The sequence below is a fragment of the Perca flavescens genome, chromosome 22 (genome assembly GCF_004354835.1).
Source record: "Perca flavescens isolate YP-PL-M2 chromosome 22, PFLA_1.0, whole genome shotgun sequence".
Classification (NCBI taxonomy): domain Eukaryota; kingdom Metazoa; phylum Chordata; class Actinopteri; order Perciformes; family Percidae; genus Perca; species Perca flavescens.
The window spans coordinates 8,868,646-8,893,708 of record NC_041352.1 but is presented as its reverse complement, the minus strand read 5'-3'; the positions used below and the strand labels follow the sequence as shown (position 1 = coordinate 8,893,708).

General features: G+C 40.7%; 1 protein-coding gene across 2 annotated transcripts in view; it reads right to left on the bottom strand.

The window, feature by feature from the left end:
- Nucleotides 1-9,849: 9,849 nt before the first annotated feature.
- The window catches only part of ntng1a (netrin g1a), a 334,454-nt gene continuing 319,240 nt past the window's right edge, over nt 9,850-25,063 (bottom strand). Inside the window, exons 12-14 of one of the 2 annotated variants that reach the window (XM_028568877.1) lie at nt 23,441-23,485; nt 22,284-22,343; nt 9,850-10,127 (exon numbers count right to left, since the gene is read on the bottom strand). In XM_028568877.1, coding sequence (XP_028424678.1) covers nt 9,868-10,127; nt 22,284-22,343; nt 23,441-23,485 — 365 coding nt within the window. In that variant the 3' untranslated portion in view covers nt 9,850-9,867. The remainder of the gene's footprint in view (nt 10,128-22,283; nt 22,344-23,440; nt 23,486-25,063) is intronic. The other variant, XM_028568878.1, reaches the window with a different exon arrangement.

Sequence of the window (25,063 nt, the reverse complement as noted above, 5' to 3'; positions counted from 1 at the left end):
CTTGACTGCATTGATGGCATATCTACACGGGTACGTGTAAACAAACACTTTTCTGAAAACTGACAGCTGCGCACAATGTTTTTTTGTTTTTTTAAACGGAGAGGTTAAAATATACTTTTATGAAAATAGCCGGCCACGTGTAAACGTAGCATAAGCTGCGACTGACAACTTTTCTATCACGGACTGATTTTTAATTTTTCACTCAAACAGCCAATCCAGGCGCTGTTGTCTTTGCCCAAATTGGTTTACAGAAATCAAAGCAGCAAGTCTCATATGTCTGTGAGTTTTTACACATCAGGTGTTTTGCCACGGGCATGGCACCAAATCAATTCTATTTCTGACGAGACAGCTGTCTCTGGTCTTAGTGCGACACACAGGCAACAGTTAACATTGACAGAACTGCATTTAAAAGTAGACGTGAATGAATATCGGCTGTGCAGACATATTAGCGTAAAAGAAAAGTGATAACGTGACAGAGAGGACTTTCACTTACATCTTTGATTGATTGAATTAGCTGGTAACCGCGCAATGAGATCAGAGGTTTAACATTACTTTTAAGTGTGCGCTCAAAACAGAAAAAAAGGTGCGGAAGAATGTGGTAAAACAAACTGTGCTGAAAGATAGAAAACAAAATCCACTTTCACAGGATTTCTTTTTTTTTTTGTTGCCACGTGAGCTTTGTGACTTTTTATTTGACCCTGCATTTGTTCAGTCTATCAGTATATCAGAGTGTTGACACTGCGGTTGCACACGCCGTTTGCCCACAGCACACACTACATCTGTGGAAAACGGCCAGCGTGTACTCAGGTTGATACTATACACATTGCAGTGACCGAGAAAACAAACCCAATCTGTTACTTTACATCTAAGCACTTCTATATTCTGCTGGAGCTGCTCCCCCCGCGACCCAACACCGGATAGAGTGAAGTGTGATGTGGGACTGATTTGCTCCACTTGTTCTCACAAAGCCTCAGTGTAAATCCTTACAGGGCATTATTTCTCAGTTAGTGACTGCTAAAGTATTTTTAAATTAAAACCTGAAAAAAAATGGAATTAAGCATCTTTATTTTTGTTAAACATCTCATAAACCCAATGCTCTATAGAGTTCTGCTTTATGTGACACATGCAAGAGACAGTCTGTGTAAAAATGGCTTCTGGGCTTTTTGTAGCCACTGCTCGCCTATGCTCCACCCACACCGGTGTTTCCACTTTGACCTGATTAGGTCTCTGTGGGCATGTACACACTGTGCTTGATTGACATCTTCCTCACTCACCTGTTGCACACACAGGTGGCTGTCATTAGCAGCAATTAGGTCAATTGGTAAGATGGACATGGTGCAACAAACGCGCCAATAGTTACTATTATTAGTGCTTATTTTGACTTGTGTACTCATCTGGTCAAAATAAAAATAAAATAAAAAGTGGAGATTCAAGTGCTATTTATTTTTCTGCAGTGATAGCACCACCAACTTTAGTTTTCTCGGTGGGGGGGGTGAATCTTTCAGATTGACAATGTCGATACTGGCAATTTTGATTGGTGCAATATCTGTATAATAAAAATTATTTACATCATTTAAAACAAGTCTCATGAAACCACATAAATTGTGGGTTCTCTTAACAAAGTCTACAGAGAAGATTGAATGGTCCATATTAGGATCACAACTCAAAAACAACTGTCTTATATCTCCAGATTTAGGACTGCACAGTAAGTATTTACCATAATGTAAAATGCTCCGGTCTTCATTTATATTTATTTAGATGTTAGCCCTTGGTTTGTTGTCCATTCCGCTTTGTATGTACTGTGCAGCGATAGCAATGCCAAGACATTTCAGCCAGCTCAGCCAGCATTACTGTTTTAAATAGGATTATTTCTCAATCCTATTGTAATTCCATTCACAGAATTGCCAGTTACATTTGGCTGTGGTTTACAGTTACAGGTGCATAATTCCATTGGCCCAGGAAAAGGTTGTCGTTGCCAAACTGTCACATCAAACCTTCTCTACCCATGTGATGGTGGCTGGTGTCGGCTCCCGCTACACTCCTGACTCTCACTGGCATTAGAACAGTTGTAGGACATCCATCAACTGTGTTGAGCCACGATGGAATTCCACTCACTTTACATTTCTAACATTCCCTGCTCACAGCTGGAAAATCATCGTGAGTGTCAAGTATTTTAAAGTACTGGGGAAAAAGCATGATAGAGCTTGAATCCCAATGGCTTAACACTGTACCACAGCGCAATATTATTACTGCAGCAAGATGTCACCCCTCAGTCTCACTTCTCAATCACTTTTTCTCCCATGTGTTGTTTCACTCTGACGATGTGATGGGGCCCTGCGCTGAGTAAACACTGTGCAGCTGATATTATGTGAATCACAAGATAATGAGAACGTCTTCACAGCTGTGGTCCTGCATATAGATAAGAACCGTGTCTAAACCTTTATTTTTCTTCTAGTAAGGGGCACAAGATCACTTGCACAGTATAACACAATGCAGTACAATAGCGCTGCAAAATACTGCCTTTGTGAAGCCAGACAACTCTTTCCTGAGACCATAGTGTTATGGTGTTGTTGATTGGCTGATTTAGGTAAAGTATAGTACATTTATAGCCTACGTAAGTGGCCTAAACTGTTGAGAAAATTAAAGGCCAATTTATGGTCCAGCGTTAAATCGACGAGTACGTACGTAGGTACGTGGAGATACAGATCCTACTCCTTAGCCTGACTTGCACCTCTCAAAAAATGTAACTACCCATCACGGCAATGCAGACCACAACAACTGTGATTGGTCCGATTGGCTGTGGCTTGATAGAGTTGCATTTCCCCCTATTCATTTCCTGGTTCTCCTTCTCCATAATAACAACATGAAATCAAGGAGAGGGTGAACTTTTCCTGCTACAGATTTCAGACCGTGGTCAGAAAGCAAGGGGGAGACACTTTGTTTCTCTCACTATGACTCTAGAGACGCTACTCGCTCCAAAGCTAATCACCGTCACTGACTCTCTTACTCGCTCCCCACACACACACACACACACACACACACACACACACACACACACACACACACACACACAAACACACACATGCCGGTCCTGCTATTCTCTAAAAGAGATACGCTAGAACGACACACACACACCAACGCACAAGTGCGTCGTTCTAGCGGATCTCTTTAGGAGAATAGCAAAGCCGGTACGTAGTGTGTGTGTGTGTGTGTGTGTGTGTGTGTGTGTGTGTGTGCGCGTGAGGGGTGTGGGTGTGGGGTAGATCGAGTGAGAGTGACAGGGATTAGATCCGGAGCAAGAACTGATTTTATATACAGTCTTTGGTACCGACTCTGGAGGGGGGAGGCAGAACAACAACGTGTCTCCAGTGTGCATTCTGATCGCGGTCGGAAAGCAGCAGCAGTTAACCCTCTCCTCAATTTCATGTTGTTCACGATGAACGCGCAACCATAAAGGAGTAGGAGGAAATGCGACACTACCAGGCCACAGCCAAGCGGACCACTCACAGTTGTTGCTGTCTGTGTCGGCGCAACGTGAAGTTACATCTCTGGGAAGGTGCACGTCAGGCTGCGGTGTAGAGTCCATGTCTACGCGTACCTACGGCGTAGATTCAAACCATAAATCAGGCTTTAGATAGTTTATATTGTAAATCCATCATGCCTTTTGATGACATATCAAACAAAAAACATCAATATCATATTCTGAATATTTCTTCTTCATGGTATTAAAAGTCTATCTACCTTTAAGAATAACCTGTGTTTCCAAACACTGCAGGAAATTATTTAAAACTATTTGACATTTCCCCCACATGAAAAAGGACCATATATTCCAGCCAGGTAAGGATCCTCGACATACAATATTACATCACAAGCAGGGAGACATATTACCCTGGTAATATCACCATGGAAACTCTCAGGTGTTCTGGTCCCCAAAGGAATCTGTACTTTTGAAAAAACGGAGGAAGTATTCATTAGTTAGCCAAGCATTGCGATTTCCCTGCTAATGCTACTATGATTTAAAAGGAAAGATTTGGGCCAGATGAAAGAAAAGAAAAAAATCCTCTTCAAAAGAACCATTTCTAAAGGAAAGTCGAACCATTTCAGTCAAGCTCTGTGAAAGCTTCTAGCTGAGTAGGAGCTTTGGTATCCATTAATGGACATACTGTATGTCTGGTTCCAGTGTGGAGAAACCACTCAGCGCCCACTGTAGGAAAAAGAAACACTGATCAATAACTGCTGTGTGCGGTTCAATAAGTGCATTGATCATCACACAAACAAACACATCACAACCATAGCGGGAATAAGAGTGCCGGGGCAAGGTCAATACCTCTCAACCCGACCAAATGTAAGTCTACTTAGGCTTGTTTTCACCTGCCCTCTAACACGGGATCAGTCGTCTGAAGTACACAAGCTAAATATACATATACATGTCTGCTGTCAGTTTCATTCTCATAAAATGATGCTGAATAAACGCCATGATTATGGCAGATTGGCATTAAATTGTCAAGACATGCAGAGTGAAATATTTTAGTAACCAAGGATAATCTATTTTAAGAGAATAGACAATGCAGTATGATTAATTGATGTGTATCCTTCGACACCTTCAGGTTTCACATGACAGCCACCGACATGAACCACTGTTAATTCTCTAGAGAATACATGACAGGTGCCGTATGAATTATATTATTTTTATTGTAGAGGACATGACTCTTTATATGAAAAATATACAGTTCTCTTTAAACCACAGCTGTCCAGCCCAATGCCAAGGAAGAGTTTTTAGATTTGTGAAGTATTTGTGTGTCCTTCCTGATATCTACAGACAGTAGTTTTTCAAAGAATCTCAGAAATAGAAAACAGACACAGATAAAGATCCAGGACATTTCTTTTACCAAATAAGGACACATCATCCGATGACTTGCCTGACCTGAACAAAAAGGAAGCCTAGATATTCACGGTGAGATTGATTCAGGTACTATAAACAGTGCAGTTGTGTGTACCCAGCTAACAATTTTTGGTTGCGCGAACGTTCCCTGAAGGTTAGGTTTGGTTAGGTTTTGGTTGTTAAGAAGTAAGTAAGTTAAGAACTGTTTATTTGGCAGTGGTCTTGAGTTTATAGTATAGGTGACTCAGAATAGAAACAACACGCACACATGTTCTCGTGTCTGTCTGAATACAACTGTCTGTATTCACCCTCTGTCTGAAACACTCAGTTTTAGCGCCTGTCTCTTGAAGCCCCCCTTCCGAAAAACCCAGTCTTCTCTGATTGGCTTTCAAGAAAAATATGGCGCACCTTTGCAAAGGTAGTTCTCTCAGGCTGTATATTCCAATGAGTCTAAATATGCTACAGCCAGGAGATGGTTAGCTTTGCTTAGCATAAGGACTGCTCCTTGTGTTTAGGAAACACAAGAAGTCTGTCCAGGTTTTTATCATTTCAAGCATCTCAAAATGTCTTACTGTGGTTTCTTGTGTCCTCTGTGATGCGTTTGGCATAATGTCCAACACAGCTGAAGTATGACTCCAAAATAAAAGAATGCAAGGATGGTAGATGGATAAAGATCTCTAAATTTGCTTGAAACCCAAGTATGCATCAGATGGCGATTTGGCTCAGTAGCAAATGGGAAAAGCCTCAAGAGGCAAGAGTGAGGAATTAGGTTTACTATACAGAACTGGTTGAAATAGATGAGAAAATGGTCAGATTTGCATCGTCATTGACTGAAAATGGAAACAGCATCCGCCTCAAAGTGTCAAGTTCTTAAGACAAGTCTTTAAGGCATCAAAGAGAAGCTCTCCACAAGTTTTAAGTTGAGTTTTAACTTTTAAGTTGAGTTGTGTTCCTGGATTTGCACAAATCTGACAAAGAGAGTTGACCCTTGAACTACGGTGGCCTGTGAGTGACACAGTTGGTACATTACAAGATGAAACATTCATTAACTCCTGAGCTGAAATGTCTTTGTTGAGTCTTTGATTCCCCACAGATAAATTCCACACTATTTTTTGCCACAGGGCAGAATAAAAAAATAACATTGCCCCTTTAAACACTTTTCGCCAGCCACAAAGCACATTACAGGGGGAGATAATCCTGTGGCAGCGGATGGTTTGCTCTGAGGTATTTCGGAGATGCTCCATGGTTGGGTCAGCCAACAGCTGCTGGAGGTGAGATATCTGGGATGAAGTCCTCTCCCCAAACGACATCAACTCTATTTTAATTCTCCACGCAGCATGGTGCATTGACACCTGGGCTGAACACATGGTTAAAATTAGGGCCACTGCAGGGGACCTTGACAAACAAGTGACTTTGACTGAATTCATCAGGGCGTCCCTGATGTCAGACACTTCTCCCACACTCAAAACAGTGGTGGAGGAAATAGTTTAGTTTTAGTCTGTGTTATCTATTATTTCCTGTTTTAATATGTGATGCAATTTTACATGGTTGCATTTATAGTTTGTACTTCTCTCACAATTTTTGATATGCATCTGCATGTTAAATGTGTGCTATGGAATGAATTGCTAGTAATGCTGTATAAACCAAAACAGATACGGTATCAAATAGTAGTACTATGTAACCCATTAAAAAGCATAAAAAAAATCAAATATCTATATTTTTGAAATAACTTATGCAAAGAAACCCCAGCACTTACAGCTAAAACCTGAATCCAGTCAAATAAAGAGGGTCTTTTATTTTCAGTTCAGTAACGGTGCTACAGTACACTGAAGATCGCTTTTTCAAAAGAAGAATTGAATTGAATTTGTTTTGGGGATTTGTATTTGGCAGCTCTGGCTCAGACACAAACAAGAATATGAAAAATCTGAATCAATTAATTTGGCATAGAAGAGACAATACCGGGAAACCAAAATGTTTTATTTAGTCTTTCTGTCCCATTAGATTGGTAATCTCAGCATAAAAAGATGAGAAGAAAAGAAAAAATAACTTACATTAAGCATGTGAATGTGTTTACATTTCAAGTTTCATTGCCTTCTTTGTGAGCTATTATCGTAACAAACGGCCTTAAATTCCTTTATTTCCTCTGAGTCAAACTTTTAAAAAAGAAGAAAAAGGATGGAGTCTGTTTAGCCGGAGCTACGGCTTAAATATTTCAGATTATAGATGAACTGTCGAGTGTCTGACAAGACCCACTATATAAACTTTGAACACCGGGTCTCCGCGAGACATCGATAGTTGTAAATATTTAATTCAGTGCCTCCGACAATGCATGCCACTGAAACAAATCTTTCCCAGATTGAATTCAAGATAAATAGCACAGAAATATCACCAAAGCTGATACACAGGTTTTTATGCCGTCGTAGTGTCAGGGTGGCCTTGTTGGGGTTTCAGTTCCACAGATCGCATGTAATCCAATGTGTCAGCACTTCTTAGGCAGCACCTCAAGTGTTTGTCGCATATCATACGTGCAGATATAAATGAGATAACAGGACAGAATGTCAAGGCTTTAAAAAAAAATGTCATGAACTAAGATTTCTAATTAGCTGCAGTAATCACTTGGTAAAAATACTGACAGAAATGAATAAAACTCAAACAATATCTTATACCAAAGGCTCCACACCCGATACCCAGACTGTCTTTCAATGACATTTCAGAGGTGAACCAGAACTCTCAGGTGCTGCTGTTGGTTCAAAAAACGTTTTTTAAAACTGCATTTAGTTCACATGGGAGCTGAAGAGATCTTCCTGCTACAGCAGATCCACACTGATCCTCCCCTGCACAGATATGTATCACAAAAGTATACAGGAAACCTGAGATGCAGGTACTATTCCTTTACTCAACTTACTGTATTTTAATGAAAAGTAGCCTCAGTATGCTGTGCAGCTAGAAAATGAAGGACAATGTCCTTTGGAGAAAAGGTTTATGCTCAGGTAACTCTAGCACTAACACTGTGTCTAGTTTCCTTCTATCCACAATGCACTGACAGCAAAGAATGCTCCCTGTGTGTTGTCCGCTGTTTGTCTGTCGTTGTGTTGAAGTATAACGGTTATGTTTCGGAGGCCAGTCGGCCGGCCACTCAGCCGGCCACTCAGCGGGGACAGTTTCTTTGAGATTTGGTACCAAATGACATGGTTCTTTAGAGGAAATGATTAGGAATTGATTTAAAAATTATGAGCCTGTAAATTTACGTGTTGCAAAAAGCAATTGGATGGTATTTGTTCGACAGTCAAAATAAGGATTCTAATCAGGACCAGGAGCAAAGAAACACAATCAGGACATCCATCTATAATCTTATAGTTTCCAAAAAAGTCTGACATTCACAGCTCAGATCAATGTACCTTCCTACGATCAACAAATTATCAACACAGTTTAGTTGTTTAAACTTTTATTCACTTAAATTCTCAAGTGTTAAAGCAAGAACAAAACATTTATAATGTCCTTTGGTGGGATTTTATTACACTTTATTAATACTGTATATGTAAACTGATATTCTTTGATGCCAGCACGTTGCCAATACAAAGGAAAATCAACCGCACAACTCAAAGTAATATTAAAAAATAAAATAGGTGAATGGAAGAAATGGAAATGAAAAGAAAAAGAAAAGAAAACCCATAAACAATTGCTTCTGCATTTGGATGTTTTAAATAGATACATTAAAGGTTGCCTTTTTTTCAACCACAGTTCGGCAAAGATACAAAAGGACTACATGACTTTTTTTTTTTTTCTATTTGCTCTGTCGAGAAAAGAATTAGCAAATACACCGATGCGTTTTTTATGCACTTCTCGTCTGCTCAGGTGAAAACTATCCTCGGACCATGATCGTAAGGGAGCGCGGTGGCTCTATAGATAGAAAAAGAATCAGACAGCTTCATTGGAGTTTCTTTTTGCAAGAGAGGAAAGGAGGGGGAGGGGAAGGGGCTTCTTACACATGTGCATCACTAACATCGGACAAAAGAATCTTTCAACCAACAAGGGTTTACAGAGTTAACGTTCACGAAAGCACAGGTCTGTGGCAGCATGGCAGGGGGTGGGGGGGTTGGCGATGGAGGGAGGATGAACAGGAGGGAGGATGAGATAGAGATCGAAAGGAGAGACAGATGCTAGAGAGGGCTCGACGTGGACGAGGTTTTTCGTGTCACAAAGTGGCAGTCCGGGCAGATTTCCTTCTATCCACAATGCACTGACAGCAAAGAATGCTCCCTGTGTGTTGTCCGCTGTTTGTCTGTCGTTGTGTTGAAGTATAACGGTTATGTTTCGGAGGCCAGTCGGCCGGCCACTCAGCCGGCCACTCAGCGGGGACAGTTTCTTTGAGATTTCCTCGGCATCAGTCCAGCCAACATTAAATCGCAGAAGCGTCCCGCGGGTGGGGGGGTGTGTGCGTGTGTGTGTGTGTGTGTGTGTGTGTGTGTGTGGGTGGGGGGTCGTTCAAGAGCTGATTGGTCTGCAGCTGTTGTTGCCGTGGCAATAAGAGAGGACGTGAACGAGTCTGTCATCCTCAGTTATCCCTTCTCAAACTGGAAGGAGCTTAAGTACCTGGTATGGCTTAGAAGGGGAGGGGGGGGCTCATTGTTCTTTGCACATTTTATTCTTATTAGGCAAATGCTCTTTTTTTTTTATAATAATATCTGGCATTTTTAGAAGTATATGTTTTATTTTCATTTCTATATATTCTTTGAAATTAAATGAAAAGTTTTTTGTTTTTTTTTGCACTCATGTGTCTGTCACATTCCCTTTATTGTCAGCGCGAGTGTCCATTGAGTCTGGCGGCGGAGAAGCTCGTTACAGTACAGTCCAGAAAGCTCATGGTTGTTCTTGTTTAATGGTTGTTGATTATTTGAAAAGAGGGGGGGGGGGGGAGGGGGGGATGGGAAGGTTAAAGTGAAGGCGATGGGGAGTTCATCACTCCCACCAGGTCATGGGTCTCTTCAGAGCACAGCGGGCCAGCAGGAGGCCTCTCTCCGCAGCACCGAGCCCAGCAGCAGCAGCAGCAGCAGCAGCCTGGGAGATGATGGAGGCGTCAGGGGGGCCTGGCCCGAATTGGGGCCCCCGCAGCCCCCCAGCTCCGACTCGCAGCGGGGCTTCTCACACAGCAGGCCTGAGTAGTCTGAGGGACAGCTGCAGCGGACGTTGTTGACACACACTCCGCCATTTTGGCAGCGCAGGAGCTCGTTGTCACACACCCGGGCTGCGGCGGGAGCAATGTAAAGACAGGAGAGAGGAGTGAGAGTCAAACATGCAACACATTTTTGGGTGACGCTTTACTTGAAGTGCACCGTGCTGCATCAAAAGCATATCATAATCAAATCAAGTGGATTTCATATCCTTTAATTGTCTACCCAGCTGCCACATTAAAATAAAACTTAAATAAGCCCTGTGGGGAAATTGGGAATTCTCTCATGCTCTCATTCTAACAAATCAACAACTCACTAAATGTTTTCTTCAAGTAAAGTGTACCCGTATTTTAAATTTTTCTTTTTTTTTAATTTGATTTAGCTAAACTCCTACAGGAATAGTTTGACATTTTGGGAAATAGGCTTATTCAATTTCTCCCCGTGAGTTACATGTTGATAAGAAGATCGATGCCCTCTAATAACTGTACGTTAAATATGGAGCTAGAGACAGCAGCCGGTTAGCTCAGCTTAGTTTATAAATCTTGTTTAATCTGTACAAAATCTGAAGTGTAAGAAAGACATTTCACAGTTTTACAGTTGTTTTTGTACCAGTAACTTCCAGGATTATCTGCTGGTTGCTTGGTAACTTTCCCTAGCCAAGACACATAAACATAAACCCCTGTGAAACTGCAAATTGTCGTTTTACACAATAATTGGCCGCTGCCTCCAGCTTCATATTTACTGTACAGAAGTAAGAGTGGTATTAATATTCTCATCTTACTCTCTGCAATTAAGCAAGTAAGCCAATTTCAAAAAATGTAGAACTATTGCTTAAACATTTCATTATGCAATATACTGGATTTGCAAAAACATCTCGGATATGAATTACATATTATTCTTTAAGGCAACCTTTGCAGTGTATGCATCTTAATTATTATCAGGTAAAATTACACGATAACAGGTTAGTATTGTTAGTATAAATCTGTTGGTAAAAGCACACGTTTAAGCCACCATGTATAGAAATTTTCAACCGTCAAAAAACATATATTTTCAAGGATTGGGTCATTTTTGTACAAAACTTATAATTTTAATACATCAAACATAAGCACATTGTGGGTTTTAAAGGGCTCTTTTTATCACATCTAGTATCCTAGTTTAATGTTAGAAAAGATTTTCATAGTGTGCCGATTTTTCCTCATTTACAAAATAAATCTCTATACAATTTCACACCTATAATAATATGACATGCAATTGAACATCATGGCACCTTTAAAAGATACAAAAAAGAAAGATTGTCTCTTTTAATGTAAACATTATCATTTTGTCTGTAGTTTGAGGAAATTTCCTTTTAATCATTTCTATTTCTCTAATAACAAAGTTGATTAAAGCCCTGTCCCATCAGCGATGTTATTGCACATAAATCCACAAAGGCTGACAGGCTTTCCCCCAAACAACAGTGTCTTTAGACAAACTGAACGTCAGGTGAAAATTGTTGTATATTTAGAGCTGGGACACCGAGGCCACTCTGTTCCCAGTGGAGGCAAGCTGTCAAGCAAGCTGGAGGCAAACAAAGCAGCGCCGCACAAACTAATAAACCAACAGAGACAAATAAACAGTGATAAACACAGGGGCCACTTCTGCCCATTTCAGTCCTTTATGGGAGTGGAAAACAATGTGGTGAGCAATCTATGCACTGTATGGGACATCAATATCACAATAACAAATATCAGGCCTCCCTTCTAATACTTAGGATTGGATGCATGCTGTCTCCCCGGAATAGCCAAATAAGGCTTTGATGGGAGGCTTGTTAAGAAACATTGACTCTACGAATCCCATTTGTGCCATGTCTTTTTTGTAGGAGAAAATAAGGGAGCTGCTGTTTGGCTCAGTACGTTTTTGCTTCAGGCCACAGCTCAACAATTACCATGCACAACAAGATCCAAATAAGACTATCTGTCTTTTTTTTTCTTCAACTTGGAAAGCTATTATTCACTTGGTTTTCTCCTCATGATGAGGCAGCTAAACTTGGTAATAGAAATGTGTCCTTTAAGATGACAAGGACGAGCAATGTATTAATTAAAGAGACATGTTTTTCCCCCAAGAGGCCTTGATATGATCAGTACATGGGAGAGACTATATTAATTAGACAGTGACCTTTCATCTTGTCCATCTTATCTCAACTTGCTTTCGGGTAAAATGCTAACATGTATTTCTAAAGATGTTCAAGGTCATTTGTATTCCTTCAGTGCTCTAAATGCATAACAAAACACCAAGGGTCCAAGACGCTATTGCTCAAGCTATGCTAGTTTGACAAGAGAAGCAACATGATGGCAGCTTTACAATGTGCAGCCTTCTCCTGCACCTCACAATAAAGGAGATGTGACACAAAAAGAGCTTTGTGATAACAGCATGTCATTCAAATTGCACAATATTCCGTCGCTCCAGGAATTTGCGATGTCGACTCGCAACTTTGACCAATCACCGCAACTTTACCGTAAATATGACCAATAACCGGAGTTACCCGCGACTTCAACCAATCACAGCAGTCCCACGTGCCAGACTTACAGACTCACACAGTATGTGACGCTGAGAGCCACTGACCAAGAGGGAGTGAGAACGTGTTGCTGTAACACGTACGTCGCCAAATTAATTTCCTTGTTTCTGATATGAAGGCGTTATTCGTAGGGCAAGTCCCGCCCTACGAAGCAGCCAGATTGGTTGGGGTTAGGTATTGACCTTGAGTTGTTAAGATTAGGACAGCCGATTGGTCAGGGGATAGGACCTGAACAAATTGGGTTACATTACCTTGCGTAATCATGGAAGCCTGGCCAATCGTAGCGTGTGAATGCTATTGAATGGCGGACCTTGCCTCAAAGTTGCGTGGGTTCCATAATAATGCGAAGACAAGACATGTGACTCAAACATCTCACATTTACCAACAAAGCGTACAGCGAAAAACTGTGCAAAACATTTCAGACCGTCCTGCCAACCTGTATACATTTTAACATCAATGTACGCTGTAATGATTTTTCACTCTAAAGTCGCTGAAAGCGACAACAATATGACTCCAGTGTCAAACAAGCTTTATCTAGCCTACTATCATTAGTAGTCTTAGCTAGTTTAATTCACCTATTGTTGGCTTTAGCTGGTAGCCAACAAACAGTATGACTCCAGTGTCAAATAAGTGCAGAGCCTACCGTAGGGAGTATGAGTTGAGTTTGTTTTAGAAATTAATTTTGGCTAACAATAGCTATGTGGAATGGTTGACTGATAACTTCAGCAGCATGGATACCCTCCTCAGGTTGCATTTAGCCTCGATTTAGAACTGGTGCACTCTCTTCCAGAAAGTAGGCTAAGCCCAAATGCAGCAAAACATAAAGTGGGGAAAAATTACCTATTTCTTTTAGAAGTGGAAAGACAGAGAGGTAGTTTCAAAGGCATGGGTCATTCAGGAATGAAAATGTTATACTGACTTCCAGCTTTCAGCAGTTTCCAATTAGGGGAAGCAGCCCTTGCTAGCTTGATCAGCAGCAAGTTTGTCATAGATGTATAACTGGGTTAAGATTAAAGGTACTAATACTGTGAAGGGGAGCGCAAAACTTGAGGCAGCATATATACGGCATTATGTATTAATACACTGAAAATGGGTATTCTATGAGTAAAAGATTGTGTTGAAAGTCTGAAAACTCAATTGGGGTAGGATGAATTATTCTGAGAGCTCGGCACCTTTATCTCTCTTTAATCTCCCACATTAACAATTTCTCGACGTGTAAACAGAGCCAGCACAGGCAGTAAATGAAAAGATTTGTAGCGTTTGCTTTTGATATGAGTGATAATATTTAGAGAGGGGGCCGATGAACTAGGTGTGCTTGTCTGGGACTGGGTTGTGTTTGACGAGAGATTTTAGTTTTAATTGCATTCTTCAGCCTGCCTGCAGATAGAGTTTTGTCCATGCACGTAAATACTGCAGCAGGGAAGCAAGGAGGGGTCAAGACTGAAAAGTTTTCAATCTATTTCAGTCAAGGAACAACTCAGGCATTAGTAGCTCCTTCAGCAGGCATTGTTTCAGGGGTTTCCCTATTTTGATACTTTGTGTATACCACATTTTGTGTAGCCAATATGAGAACAAATTCAACAGATGTGTATTTTCCACTTTGGAGCCTGTTATTTTTCTAATAGCAGTTAGGGATTTATTTTAGCTACTAAAACATCAACAACAGTACATGGAAAAATCCATAGCAGAGGCAGAAATACTCATTTCTCCTCCGTGGCCTCAGTAGACCAGAATGCAATGCAGTCAGGGCTTTCATGTTTGTTGATTGTCGGTAGAGTGTAAAACCCAGTCAACTTTTCACCTGGGCCAAATATAAGATCACACCATTGTTCTTATTTTTCTCTTTCTAATATTGCTATTACTATTACTACACATGTACAGCACAGAGAACACCTTTCTTTCCCTGAAAGGCATTCTGGGAAATGTAGTAAACCATGCTAACTGAAAAGAAATTGAGGAAATTAGGCCCACTAGGGAATAAACTCCAATCACAAAAGAACACATATCTTTCATGTAAATAAAATGGATATCTACTTTATTTTTTTATTTTCAAGTGTTGCAGTAAGTCAGTGTCTTATTGTAGGAAAAGTGAAAGTTTAAGGCATACATGTTTTGACAACATACAAACACTTCCCACAAGTTTGATTTTCTAATCACTGCTTCGTAACTAATCTGACAAATAAAACTACTGATCCATTTTGTGCTGTCTCTCTGTGTGTCACTTCCCATCTGTTTGACTCGGCCCTGCATGGAAACATTTTTTTCATTTCACTTTCTTTTTTTTTACTTTTCTTATTACTTGTGAACCTTAAATAACAGCTGTTGTACAGCTCACCATTGCCAGCATTTACTGAGTAGTGAGTCTGCATGTGTATTTATGACAGACATATGACACACACATATGGCATGTGATGTGAGCCAGACCAACCTATGCCTTCACCTCTACCTTTTGTGTAGGAACAGATACTGTATGTGTGCCGACAGTGCGTATTCACACGATACACGCTGAATATATTAGTCAAAAACATTTTAATGAGCATGCATCAGTGTCAGGTACTGCTAAAATAAACAAATTACTCATTTGACACTGAATTTAAATCAGACTTTAAAAGCACTTTTATTTAAATGTTGCGGACTAAAACAGGCCAAAGTTTCAAGCTGCATATACTGCATCCTTTAGTACATTGTGGTCGATTGTGGCTACTGTCAGAGCAGGAAACTCTAGTATCTTTGCCTTTTAGATGATGGATTTCTCTTTGTACTGTTCAACACTAGCAAATAGCAGTTTACTGAAAACCCTTTGCTCTATTATTTTGAGGGACTGACATCACAAGCTGTCATTTACCAATTTAGATCCATTGCTCATCAGTTGTTCAACATTATATTTATAACAAACTGTATAAGATAAGACTTTAATGTCCACATGTGGCCGGGTTAGCTCAGTTGGTAGAGCAGGCGCACATATATAGAGGTTTACTCCTCGTTGCAGCGGCCGCAGGTTTGACTCCGACCTGCGGCCCTTTGCTGCATGTCATTCCCCTTCTCTCTCCCCTTACATGTCTTCATCTGTCCTGTGGAATTAAAGGCCCAAAAATAATCTTTAAAAAGAAAAAAGACTTTAATGTCCACCTTGGTGGAAATTTGACTTTGGCTTCTCCAAAACATTAAAACACAACCATGACATTGAATGTTATCAACGTAACATACAGCACACTAATACTACACACCATTAAACATAAAACAACAATTGTGCAAGGGGCAGAAACAACAGCAGGTGGAGAGGAGGTAGGATACATCCTACAAAAGAATATATTTAAAAATACCTTTTCTTTTCCAACTGCCATAGATGATGTGATTGTTGTTCAATATGTAGCTAGATGCTATATGTATGTTTGTCATATATGTTGTCTACTAACAAAAACAAAAATAAAGTTATATGAAAAAAAGAAATACCTTTTCTTTTATAGTGCAGTCATTTTGCATTCAGTGCCTCTACGGCATGGGGAACAAAGGACCTCTTATAAATTTTCCGGCTCGCCCTCAGGACCCTGAATCGACGGCCAGACGGGAGCAACTCAAACTCAGAGTTTAGTGGGTGAGAGTCATCCACAGATATCTGTCTGGCCTTCCTGAGTACCGCAGTGTCAAATAATGTGGTATGGTATTTTTAACATTGAGAAATATTCCAGCTAAATTATGCAAGCCTTTCTTGACAATATTCATACAAAAACTGTTGCAAGTTTAAAAACGTTTACTGAAAAAATATAACAAATGTTTGTGCAAAAGTAGTTCCTCTACTTCACATTCTTCCTTCTATACTTAAAAAAAAACTTCCTTCAATACCTACCTTTAATCTCTATTTGAGTAATCATCACAAAACAGATTAAGCTGTGATTTATCTTTTCGCAATGTGTATGTTGTGCATTTATTCTGCTGTGCTGTGCTGTGTGTTGGATGTTTTCATATGACTGGTCCCATTCACATACCTCTGATTGGATTAGAACATATTTTAGGCTCTGTGATTGGATGAATACTCCATACAAAGCAAATAAAACTTTTCACCAATCGCTGACATTCTTCATGACATTATTACACTGGCTATCCCCTTACATCCACAGGAAGAAGAAGAAGAGGCTGCTACTTGAAATTAATCCTTCAAAATCATGTCACCTTACAATGTTGAGGCGCCTTATTTAGGACGCCTTTGTTGGCCAGGACAGAGATTAATGTTGTGCTACAGGAGGAAGGCAAATAGATGTCACCACCTCGTGGAAAAAGGTCTATAAATCTGACATAACTTAATCACAGTTACAAACAGTGACACAAAGATGGGTCATGGTTTGTCAAATGCTAATTAGCAGCAATTATTAGCTGGTCTGACAATAAGATATGTGAGTTTTTCAATCAGCACAAGACAAGTGAGATTGCTCCAAAATGGGTCAGATCATCTGTACCCATAGTGCAAGTGCATTAGTCAAAAATATGCAGCATAAACAGTGTTTGCAGTGGTAATTTTGTATCTCAAAGTTCCTTCTTTACACATCATGTTGTCATGTTAGAATCCCAGCTCATGAAACGTGGACTTGTGACTTATGGCTGCCTCCTGTACGTTTGTCACCGAAGTTTGACTTGAGAGAAACAATGAAAAATTGGTGACATTTGAAAACAAATGACTACACAGGGCATGCATCGCAAAATGGCTGGGGGGAATATAAACAGTAGACAGTAATAAATGGGCTGGAACTCAAAATGACCTGCATTCTCGTTTGAAAAATGTTAGTGTTGGATGACATTGTCCTGTTGTGGACTGGCAAGGGGGTGATGGCTACTCAAACAGATCACAGGCAGCCTGTCAAGCAGTCAATATTGACTCAGCTGTTGTTTTGTTGGTGTGCGACATGGCTGGATAACTGAGTTACCAAGCAGCATGCACCATGCCATGCCATTGCGTTTTCGCTATTTGAGCCATATAGGGCACCTGCTGATATGTATATTGTTAACACAGCCGCAGCAAGTGTGAAATGCAGGTTCAGTTAGTGAATCAAATGGCTTATTATATTGAGTTAGCTCATGTTATGGGTTAGGTCTGTATTTGTCAAGGCAGTCCTGCGCATGTGCAGCATATTCTTCCAGCCAAAGCTCAGGAATCACAGAGAGAGAGAAGAAATCAGAGAGAGATAGCAGAGAGAGACAGAGCTGATGGGGGAGAACAGTTGGGAGCTGCGTGGGGAGGTTTGTGGTTTTACTTACATTTGCAGCCATCGTCCCACAAATAGCCGGGTAGACACTGCTGACACTTTTGCCCTGTAGTGCCCTCCTTACATATACAAAATCCTGTGCCATTACAGCGATCACTGACTGAGCCAAAGGGATTACAATTACACTCTGGAAAAACAAGACACACATACACACAGGCTGGAAACAGGGTGGTGCTTTTCACTTCCCGGCACACATTTTCACAGCGCTGACCACATTCCTCAAGCTCAAATATACAGTAAGCTCAACTATTACAACATGGCGCTTGATAATTTCTAACTAGTAAGAAAAGGGAATAGATTTAAAGACTCATACAGAAAAAAATGCTACCATTTCAACTGTAATGGAGACAGAATGATAAAAGAATGACTTATGCTAGATGCATGACCACTTTGTATTAATTACAGCATATTTGCAATTATTATAGAAATAATTTTACTGTTATATAGCTATACAATGTGCAATGAGCAAATATGCAAAAAATTATCAGTAGCTTTGATTTAAGATGAGCAAAGTGGGCTAATCTGCACATGCTTTTCTAAAGTTGAATTCATTCATACAGGTTTAGATAGGAAAAGATGGAAAGAGGAGAAAGGAAATGTGATGAGCAGGTTTCAGAAGGATAATGGCAAGAAACAAAGACAAAGAGTGAATGTTGGGTTTTAGAGGAATGAGAGTACAGCGCATTGAAATGGGCATTGTTGTAATATGTTCTTTAATTCTGTTATTTTCAAATGGATGTAAAAATTGTCTAAGAATTTTGCATTATCTTAAAATTAACATTTACCATTGACAGAAGAGAATCGTCATTAGCCACAATTATATTTGGAAAATACATAAAAAAAGCATTCTCTATAAAAAACAACCTGTTAAGTCTCTCTACGCTCAACTGACCTTCCAGCTTTCCACAGCACTCTGCAGTCAAAGTGACACCTATTTTGACAGTCCCTGACCATCACATCGCACCTTCTGTGGCTGTGCTGGCTGCACGTGGCTGCACCCGAGTGGCCTCCGGGGGTCAGGCAAGAGGAGAGAGGTGACGCCAAGTGACAAAATGGGGGGGTCAGCGAGAGAGAGGCAGGGTGACAGCGAGTTTGGCACAAGGTAACGCCTCGGTGACTCTTAATGCCTTGTGACAGGTTTCAGCTGCTACTCTTGAGGCCACTTCATGTATATGACATATGCACTTGCGTGGCACCTCTGACTGGCGGTGTGACTTCCCTGCGACATTTCTCTCAGAACTCTTGTTGCTTGTCAGACTCCCCCCTCAGGACTCACAAATGCACCTGGCACTAAGAACTCACACTAAAAAGAATCCAATAGGGAACCAAACTATGGCCTTATGAACTATGTGAAATGCAATTTTCACACATTTAGTAAGAAATAAGTAAGAAGTAAGAAAAACAGATGATGCAGTGTATGAATGCCTGTATAGAGGTCATGGACAACACACCAGATGAAAATGGCCTTTTAACTTTGATCACAGCTACAAAGGTGACACTGTCTTCACAGGCAATTCATAACTTAAATACTAGTAGGCTGTAATGTTATGTCGGTTTTTAGACAAGCAAGAGGTTACAAGATTAATAGTATAAATACATGTCCATTGTTCGCAAATGATATAAGTTAGTTACTTAGAATGACATTTTGGGAAATTATGGGATAAAGATTGGAAACAGGAGAAAACAACTAGCCTGCCACTGTCCGAGCTGCTTTTACAGTTCAGTTTTGTACGACTTAAACAAAAGATAGAAGAGATATATCTCCTATTATATATACAGTAATGTTGCTGGCTTTAGCTTCATGTTTTACGTACAGAAATGAGTTTTAGGTGTTTCAATTAGTTTGTGCACATGCTCCATTCTTGTATATCTGCAAATCAGATCATTCTAGCTTTAAATCAATGCTTGGCTCACTGCATGCCCTTAAATACAAGCTAGCAGCTACAAACATACTGCAACGCGCTATATTAATAAATACGAGCTAGCAGCTACAAACCAACTGTAACATACTACATCAAGCTAGCAGCTAGCTAACCCCCTAATACTGAATCCAACCCAAATCAGTCTGAGGTTATTAAAAAACCATGTCCGAAAGGAATAACTGAAAATCAAGCATCATGATAGTGTGTTTCTGACTAAACCTGAATGACAAGCGTCCTCCATAAAACCCACCACCATAGTGTGAGAGCAGAAGAAGCGAAACAGGAAGATGTGCGGGCCACTGAAAGACATGGAGGCCGGAGTGTGGACGGATGAGGGAGCGGTGAGAGATGAAAGATGACACTTTCTCTGGTGACAAGTCAAAGACAGGAGGTGAGGTAAAGGAGTGTTTGTGTCAAAGCAGGTTGGCCATGAAAAGGGGCCGGTGGGGGACTAACCTATGCACACATTTTCATCGTCCAGTTCTGCTGAGGTATTGCGGTAGTAGCCCAGCTTGCATAGCTGGCAGTGCTGGCCCCTAGTGTTGTGCTTACAGCTCACGCAAATGACGGTGTTTAGCAGCTCGATGTAGCTGCATCGGTTGGAGTGGCCGAAGCATTCACAGTCTTGCAAAGAGAGTGTGAGGGGAAGAGAAGGGAGAAATAAATGAAATAATAAGAAAGAATGAAAGGGAGAGAGACGCGAAAGGGAGTGTTGGCAATGCTGCTGTTGCTGCGAGTGATACGGCGGTGGGGTTAGCAAGAATTTGAGAGAAGCACTACGGCATGCAGGTTAAAAAATGGAGACTGTGTTGTGTGAGAGATGTTGGGAAAGTAATGACAGGGAGGGTAACTCATGATTAGTCCGACATGGGCACAGCAGAGGTAGAAGACATCACATTAAAAAGCACGGCGTTATAAGACCCAGAGAGGTCACATCACTTCAAGCACACCACAACATGAGGCAAGGAAGGCTCCGAAATCATGACACAGAAACACAGTCACATCAGGAACACCACACAGCGTACGGCAGGTCAAACCATGAATGAAATGGATCTTGTTACTCAGGAAATGGTATTGGGATCTTTTGAAAATATTGTCTAATTGATGTCTTAAATATCATGGTCAATATGATAAAGGGATGAAACTTGCAATGGTCCTTCTTATCACAACCCTCTGTAATGAAATTCATGATGAATTCTGGATTTAAGAAACCCTTAAGTCATCCAACACTGTGTTTCTCAAATGGGGGTACAGCATGTCGTGCATAATTCCTAAACACATACATACACTATAATAATAAATGAATTTAAACATCTGAAATGTAGCCTTTAAATATTTTAAACAGTTAACAATGTCGTTGTTTAGATACTAGTGGTGCAACGCTGTATTTTGCCTCTTTACATAGACTTTTTTTCTACCAAAAATGTTTTGTGCTGGTCAGGGGGGTACTTGGCTAAAAAATATTTCAAAGGGGGTACAAAAAAGTTTCAGAACCATTGATCCAACACATATTTCCAAGTTGGCTTCATAGTTGTTTTTAAAGGCAATATTATTACAACCTAACTTATTCTGTCTTTAAAAGCAGTCAATGTGGCACGTGAGTGTATGCTGAGTTGCACTGGTAGAGAGTGTGTCACCGCCTGCTATGCAGTGGTATGTCATGCTGTATCAGATATATGGAGTTGTAGCTAAACTGTGAAAACCCATGCAGCATTCTATGAGCCTCACTGGCAGCCCTGGCCTAAGGGGTGCAGGATGGGAGGGGTGCAGCCCCGGCTCTCCGACTGAGTGTAAGTCTGCCACACCGAGTGACCACTGACACCACGTGTCACAGCGTAGACAGATGTGACCCTTAAGCCTCACTGGCAGCCGCTTGGACAGAATGCCCACGGATCCAGAATAGGGGGGTGGCGGATGGGGCTTTCGTCCAAGGGATTGTGGTTATTAAGCATCTGTATTGAGGTCAGGTCTCTCTGTCTGGCTGCTAACAACCCGACAAGGCTTGGAAATGAAGGAGCAGCAAGTCTAGTCCACTCTACCTTTCACCTAAAGCAGAAAGTCTTGAGTCTGAGTGTAAGCTACGTCTTCTATTAGATGACTCACTCTCACAGAAGAAAAAAATTCTCCTTTCCAGAAATAGGCTAAAGTCATAAATCATGCACGCACGGGGAATAAAAAGTCTTGAGTCTCGGAAACATGTTTCCCAAAAATAGTTGTAGTCTAAAGCACTCACTTTATTTGCACTGAAAAAGATATGATTCCAAGGGACTTTTATAGTGTTTAGAAACGATTCCATAGATGAACGGATCCTCAATGTGCCCTGTACAGTGAAAGCCATCAGTCCAGAACTGAGCTGGAGATATGGCTACACAGTGCTCTAACATTGGGTTAGTACTGCAAGGGTTAGGGGGCTTACGGTTAAACAGAAACATGAGTTCATACAGTAAGAAGGCTTGGGTGTCATCTGGGGGGCAACGTATGAATTCCAGCTCCTACCTCGCTTGCTGTTTGCAACGTGGACAGAAGGGGCAGTGGACAATGCAACCTGAGGAGCTACTAGACAAATTAAAAGAAGAAACAAACAAAATTAAAAAAAAAAACATGATATTGCAATTAAACATAAAACGTAATGTCAGAGATTTAAAAATACTAAGCATCATGCTTAATAATAAATGTAACTGTAAAAAAAGAAAGAAACATACGCAATAATGATGAATGATGGCATTGGGAAATAAGGAGTGACATTGCCAATTGAAGTTGGCTGCATGTAGCAGCATCTGTTACAAATGCCTAAGATGCCGAACAATTAAAATATGATGGTCCCTCTTTTATGCTTCATTTCATTAACAAGTGCTTTGTATAATTCAAAAGCCTCTGTGTATGTTTCCCCAGACAGAAACTATCCCCTGACAAACTACTCTCCACCTCGGTGGAGGCCAGCCAAGAATGTTCACCCTATAAATTTGTGCACAGGAGCGTGGGCAGGGAAACTGGCTAGCGGTGAGCACATCAATCCCTCGATTCCTTTCCGGTCATAAAACAAACAGTGGGAAAAAGAAATAATAGGTCCAGCCTCTGCCATTGTACTGGGTTTGACATAAGCCCCTGACACATACACTGTGTGCGCTTGGCTGCAGTCATGGAAACACAGAGCTGAGTGGTTGTGTGCTAGTTGTTTGCGAGGTGGCTGCACATCACATCTGCACGATGGATTAAGCTGAGATGAGTCTAACATCAATCTGCATAAAAAACACCGTGAAACCTCTCCTGCTTTTCTTCCTGATACGCTAAGATGGGACCGAGAATCCCTGGAAAATCTGCGCCTAATTAAAATCTAGTGTGTATGTATGAACGTACACATTGAGAGGATAATGTAAGCCACGGCAGCATGTTGCTACATGAGTGCCCTGTGAATGCTCAAGCCTCCGCTGAAGGAGCCCAAACCCTTTATCAGGAGCGAGACAAGCAGGCTGAGGATGTTTTTTTTTTTTTTTTTTTTGTCAGGAAAATAACCAAGATTGGAAACGGGGGAAGATACTACCCACAAATACTCATATCTACCAAAGAGTCATTTATTTTGCTTCTATGGAAACACCCCGAGATAAATGAATCTGTGAAAAAAACATAGTTGTTGCATATTCTTAGATGCCTACCTTCTTTTCGGTTAGCGACACCTAGCGATGACACATTCGGCCGAACTGCGTGCAATTGAGAGAAACCAGGAGTTATTCATGTGCACTTGTGTGATGCACTTTACAGGTAATCTAGAGGGTGGGGTGGGGACTACGTGGTAGTGTACACACACAACTGGAGACACGGACATGTCCAGCATGACTCAAATCAGTAAATCAGGAAACAGCAAATACAATGGGGCAGGGCTGACATGGACGGGCAAAGAGAATGCATCCAAAGACCCATTTAGGGGAGACATTGTATGTAATTTGTGTGACTTCCATGGGCTTGCCGTGTAAGTGTATGTATGTTTATGGCAATGGCAATGATGAGTGAAAAACTGAAGAAAAAAGATTAAACCCTCTTAAACTTAAGTCATGATTAATGCAAGCGAGTCTAAACTATGTATAGCAAATTAAGAAGTTAGGGGGCATTCTGTTTAATTCATCACATCGACTATGTAATCAATATCTAATTACAGTGTATTTCTGGTGAAGGAATAACAATGAATAAATAATGGCAGGTGTTGGGACTTGGAATGACGGACTGCTGTGGGTAGTATAACCTCATGATTACATACAAGTCTGTATTTCCGTGTCAGGGAAATACTTTGCGGTTGGAAATGGAGAGGACTCAAGCGAAGGGAGGAATACGGATACGTTTCCTCATCGTGCCCCTTCATCTCTTCACTTGATCTTTCTGTCCTTTGCTATTGACTCCATGAATCATGCAATCTTGGGTAATTAACATCCAGTGGTGTCTTGGCAAGAAGCCCGTTGCCGTAACTATATGTGTATCGAATACAAGACTGCTGTTCAGATTGAATCATTTAAGAAATGCCTTTTTCACATGGAATAATTGTTTCAAACCTTTTTTTTACTACTGCACTGGAATTAAGCTTTGAGCTTGTCTACACACTGACAAATCACTTTTAAGCCCCCCCCTAACATTACCCATCATTGATTTCAAAACTGCACGAACAAAAGACTATCATGCAGTATCTCCTGTCTCATCCTTTTCTTTCATTTATTTTTATCTCCCCAAAAAAAGTTTCACAATGGATCATGCTGTGGGATTCTGGTATCGGTGATGACTGTAAAATCTCCAGTGGGTTAAAGTCACTTGAGTCACCCAATGAGAGGCTCTTTAAAAATTATAGATTAACAAATAAAGAGAAAAAGGCCGCACCACATCACCGCTCAAACTCAGGTCTTATATCTTTTACATTGTCAAATCCCTTGTTTTTATCTGAATTTAGATCCTCTGTTAAGCGTTTAGCAGTGAAGCTGTTTGCTCAAACACAAAGCTGACTTACGAGGACATGAGCAATTAATCTACGACAACAATACAAAGTATTATAAAATAAAACACACATGAGCAAACCACACTGTCTGGATCTTCAACCTCTAATTGGTTAAGTAAGTTCATTTTTAATTATTCTGTGTTGGCAATTGAATGGATGTAATACACATCTGGCTTCCATTAATTATTTTGTTATGGGGAATATTCAGGTAAAGCGTGCTAAATGAGTGGGGACGGATTTTAATCAATGCCGTACCCATAATGAAATGCAATCTTGCGAAGCCAGAATTGTTTAAAAAAAG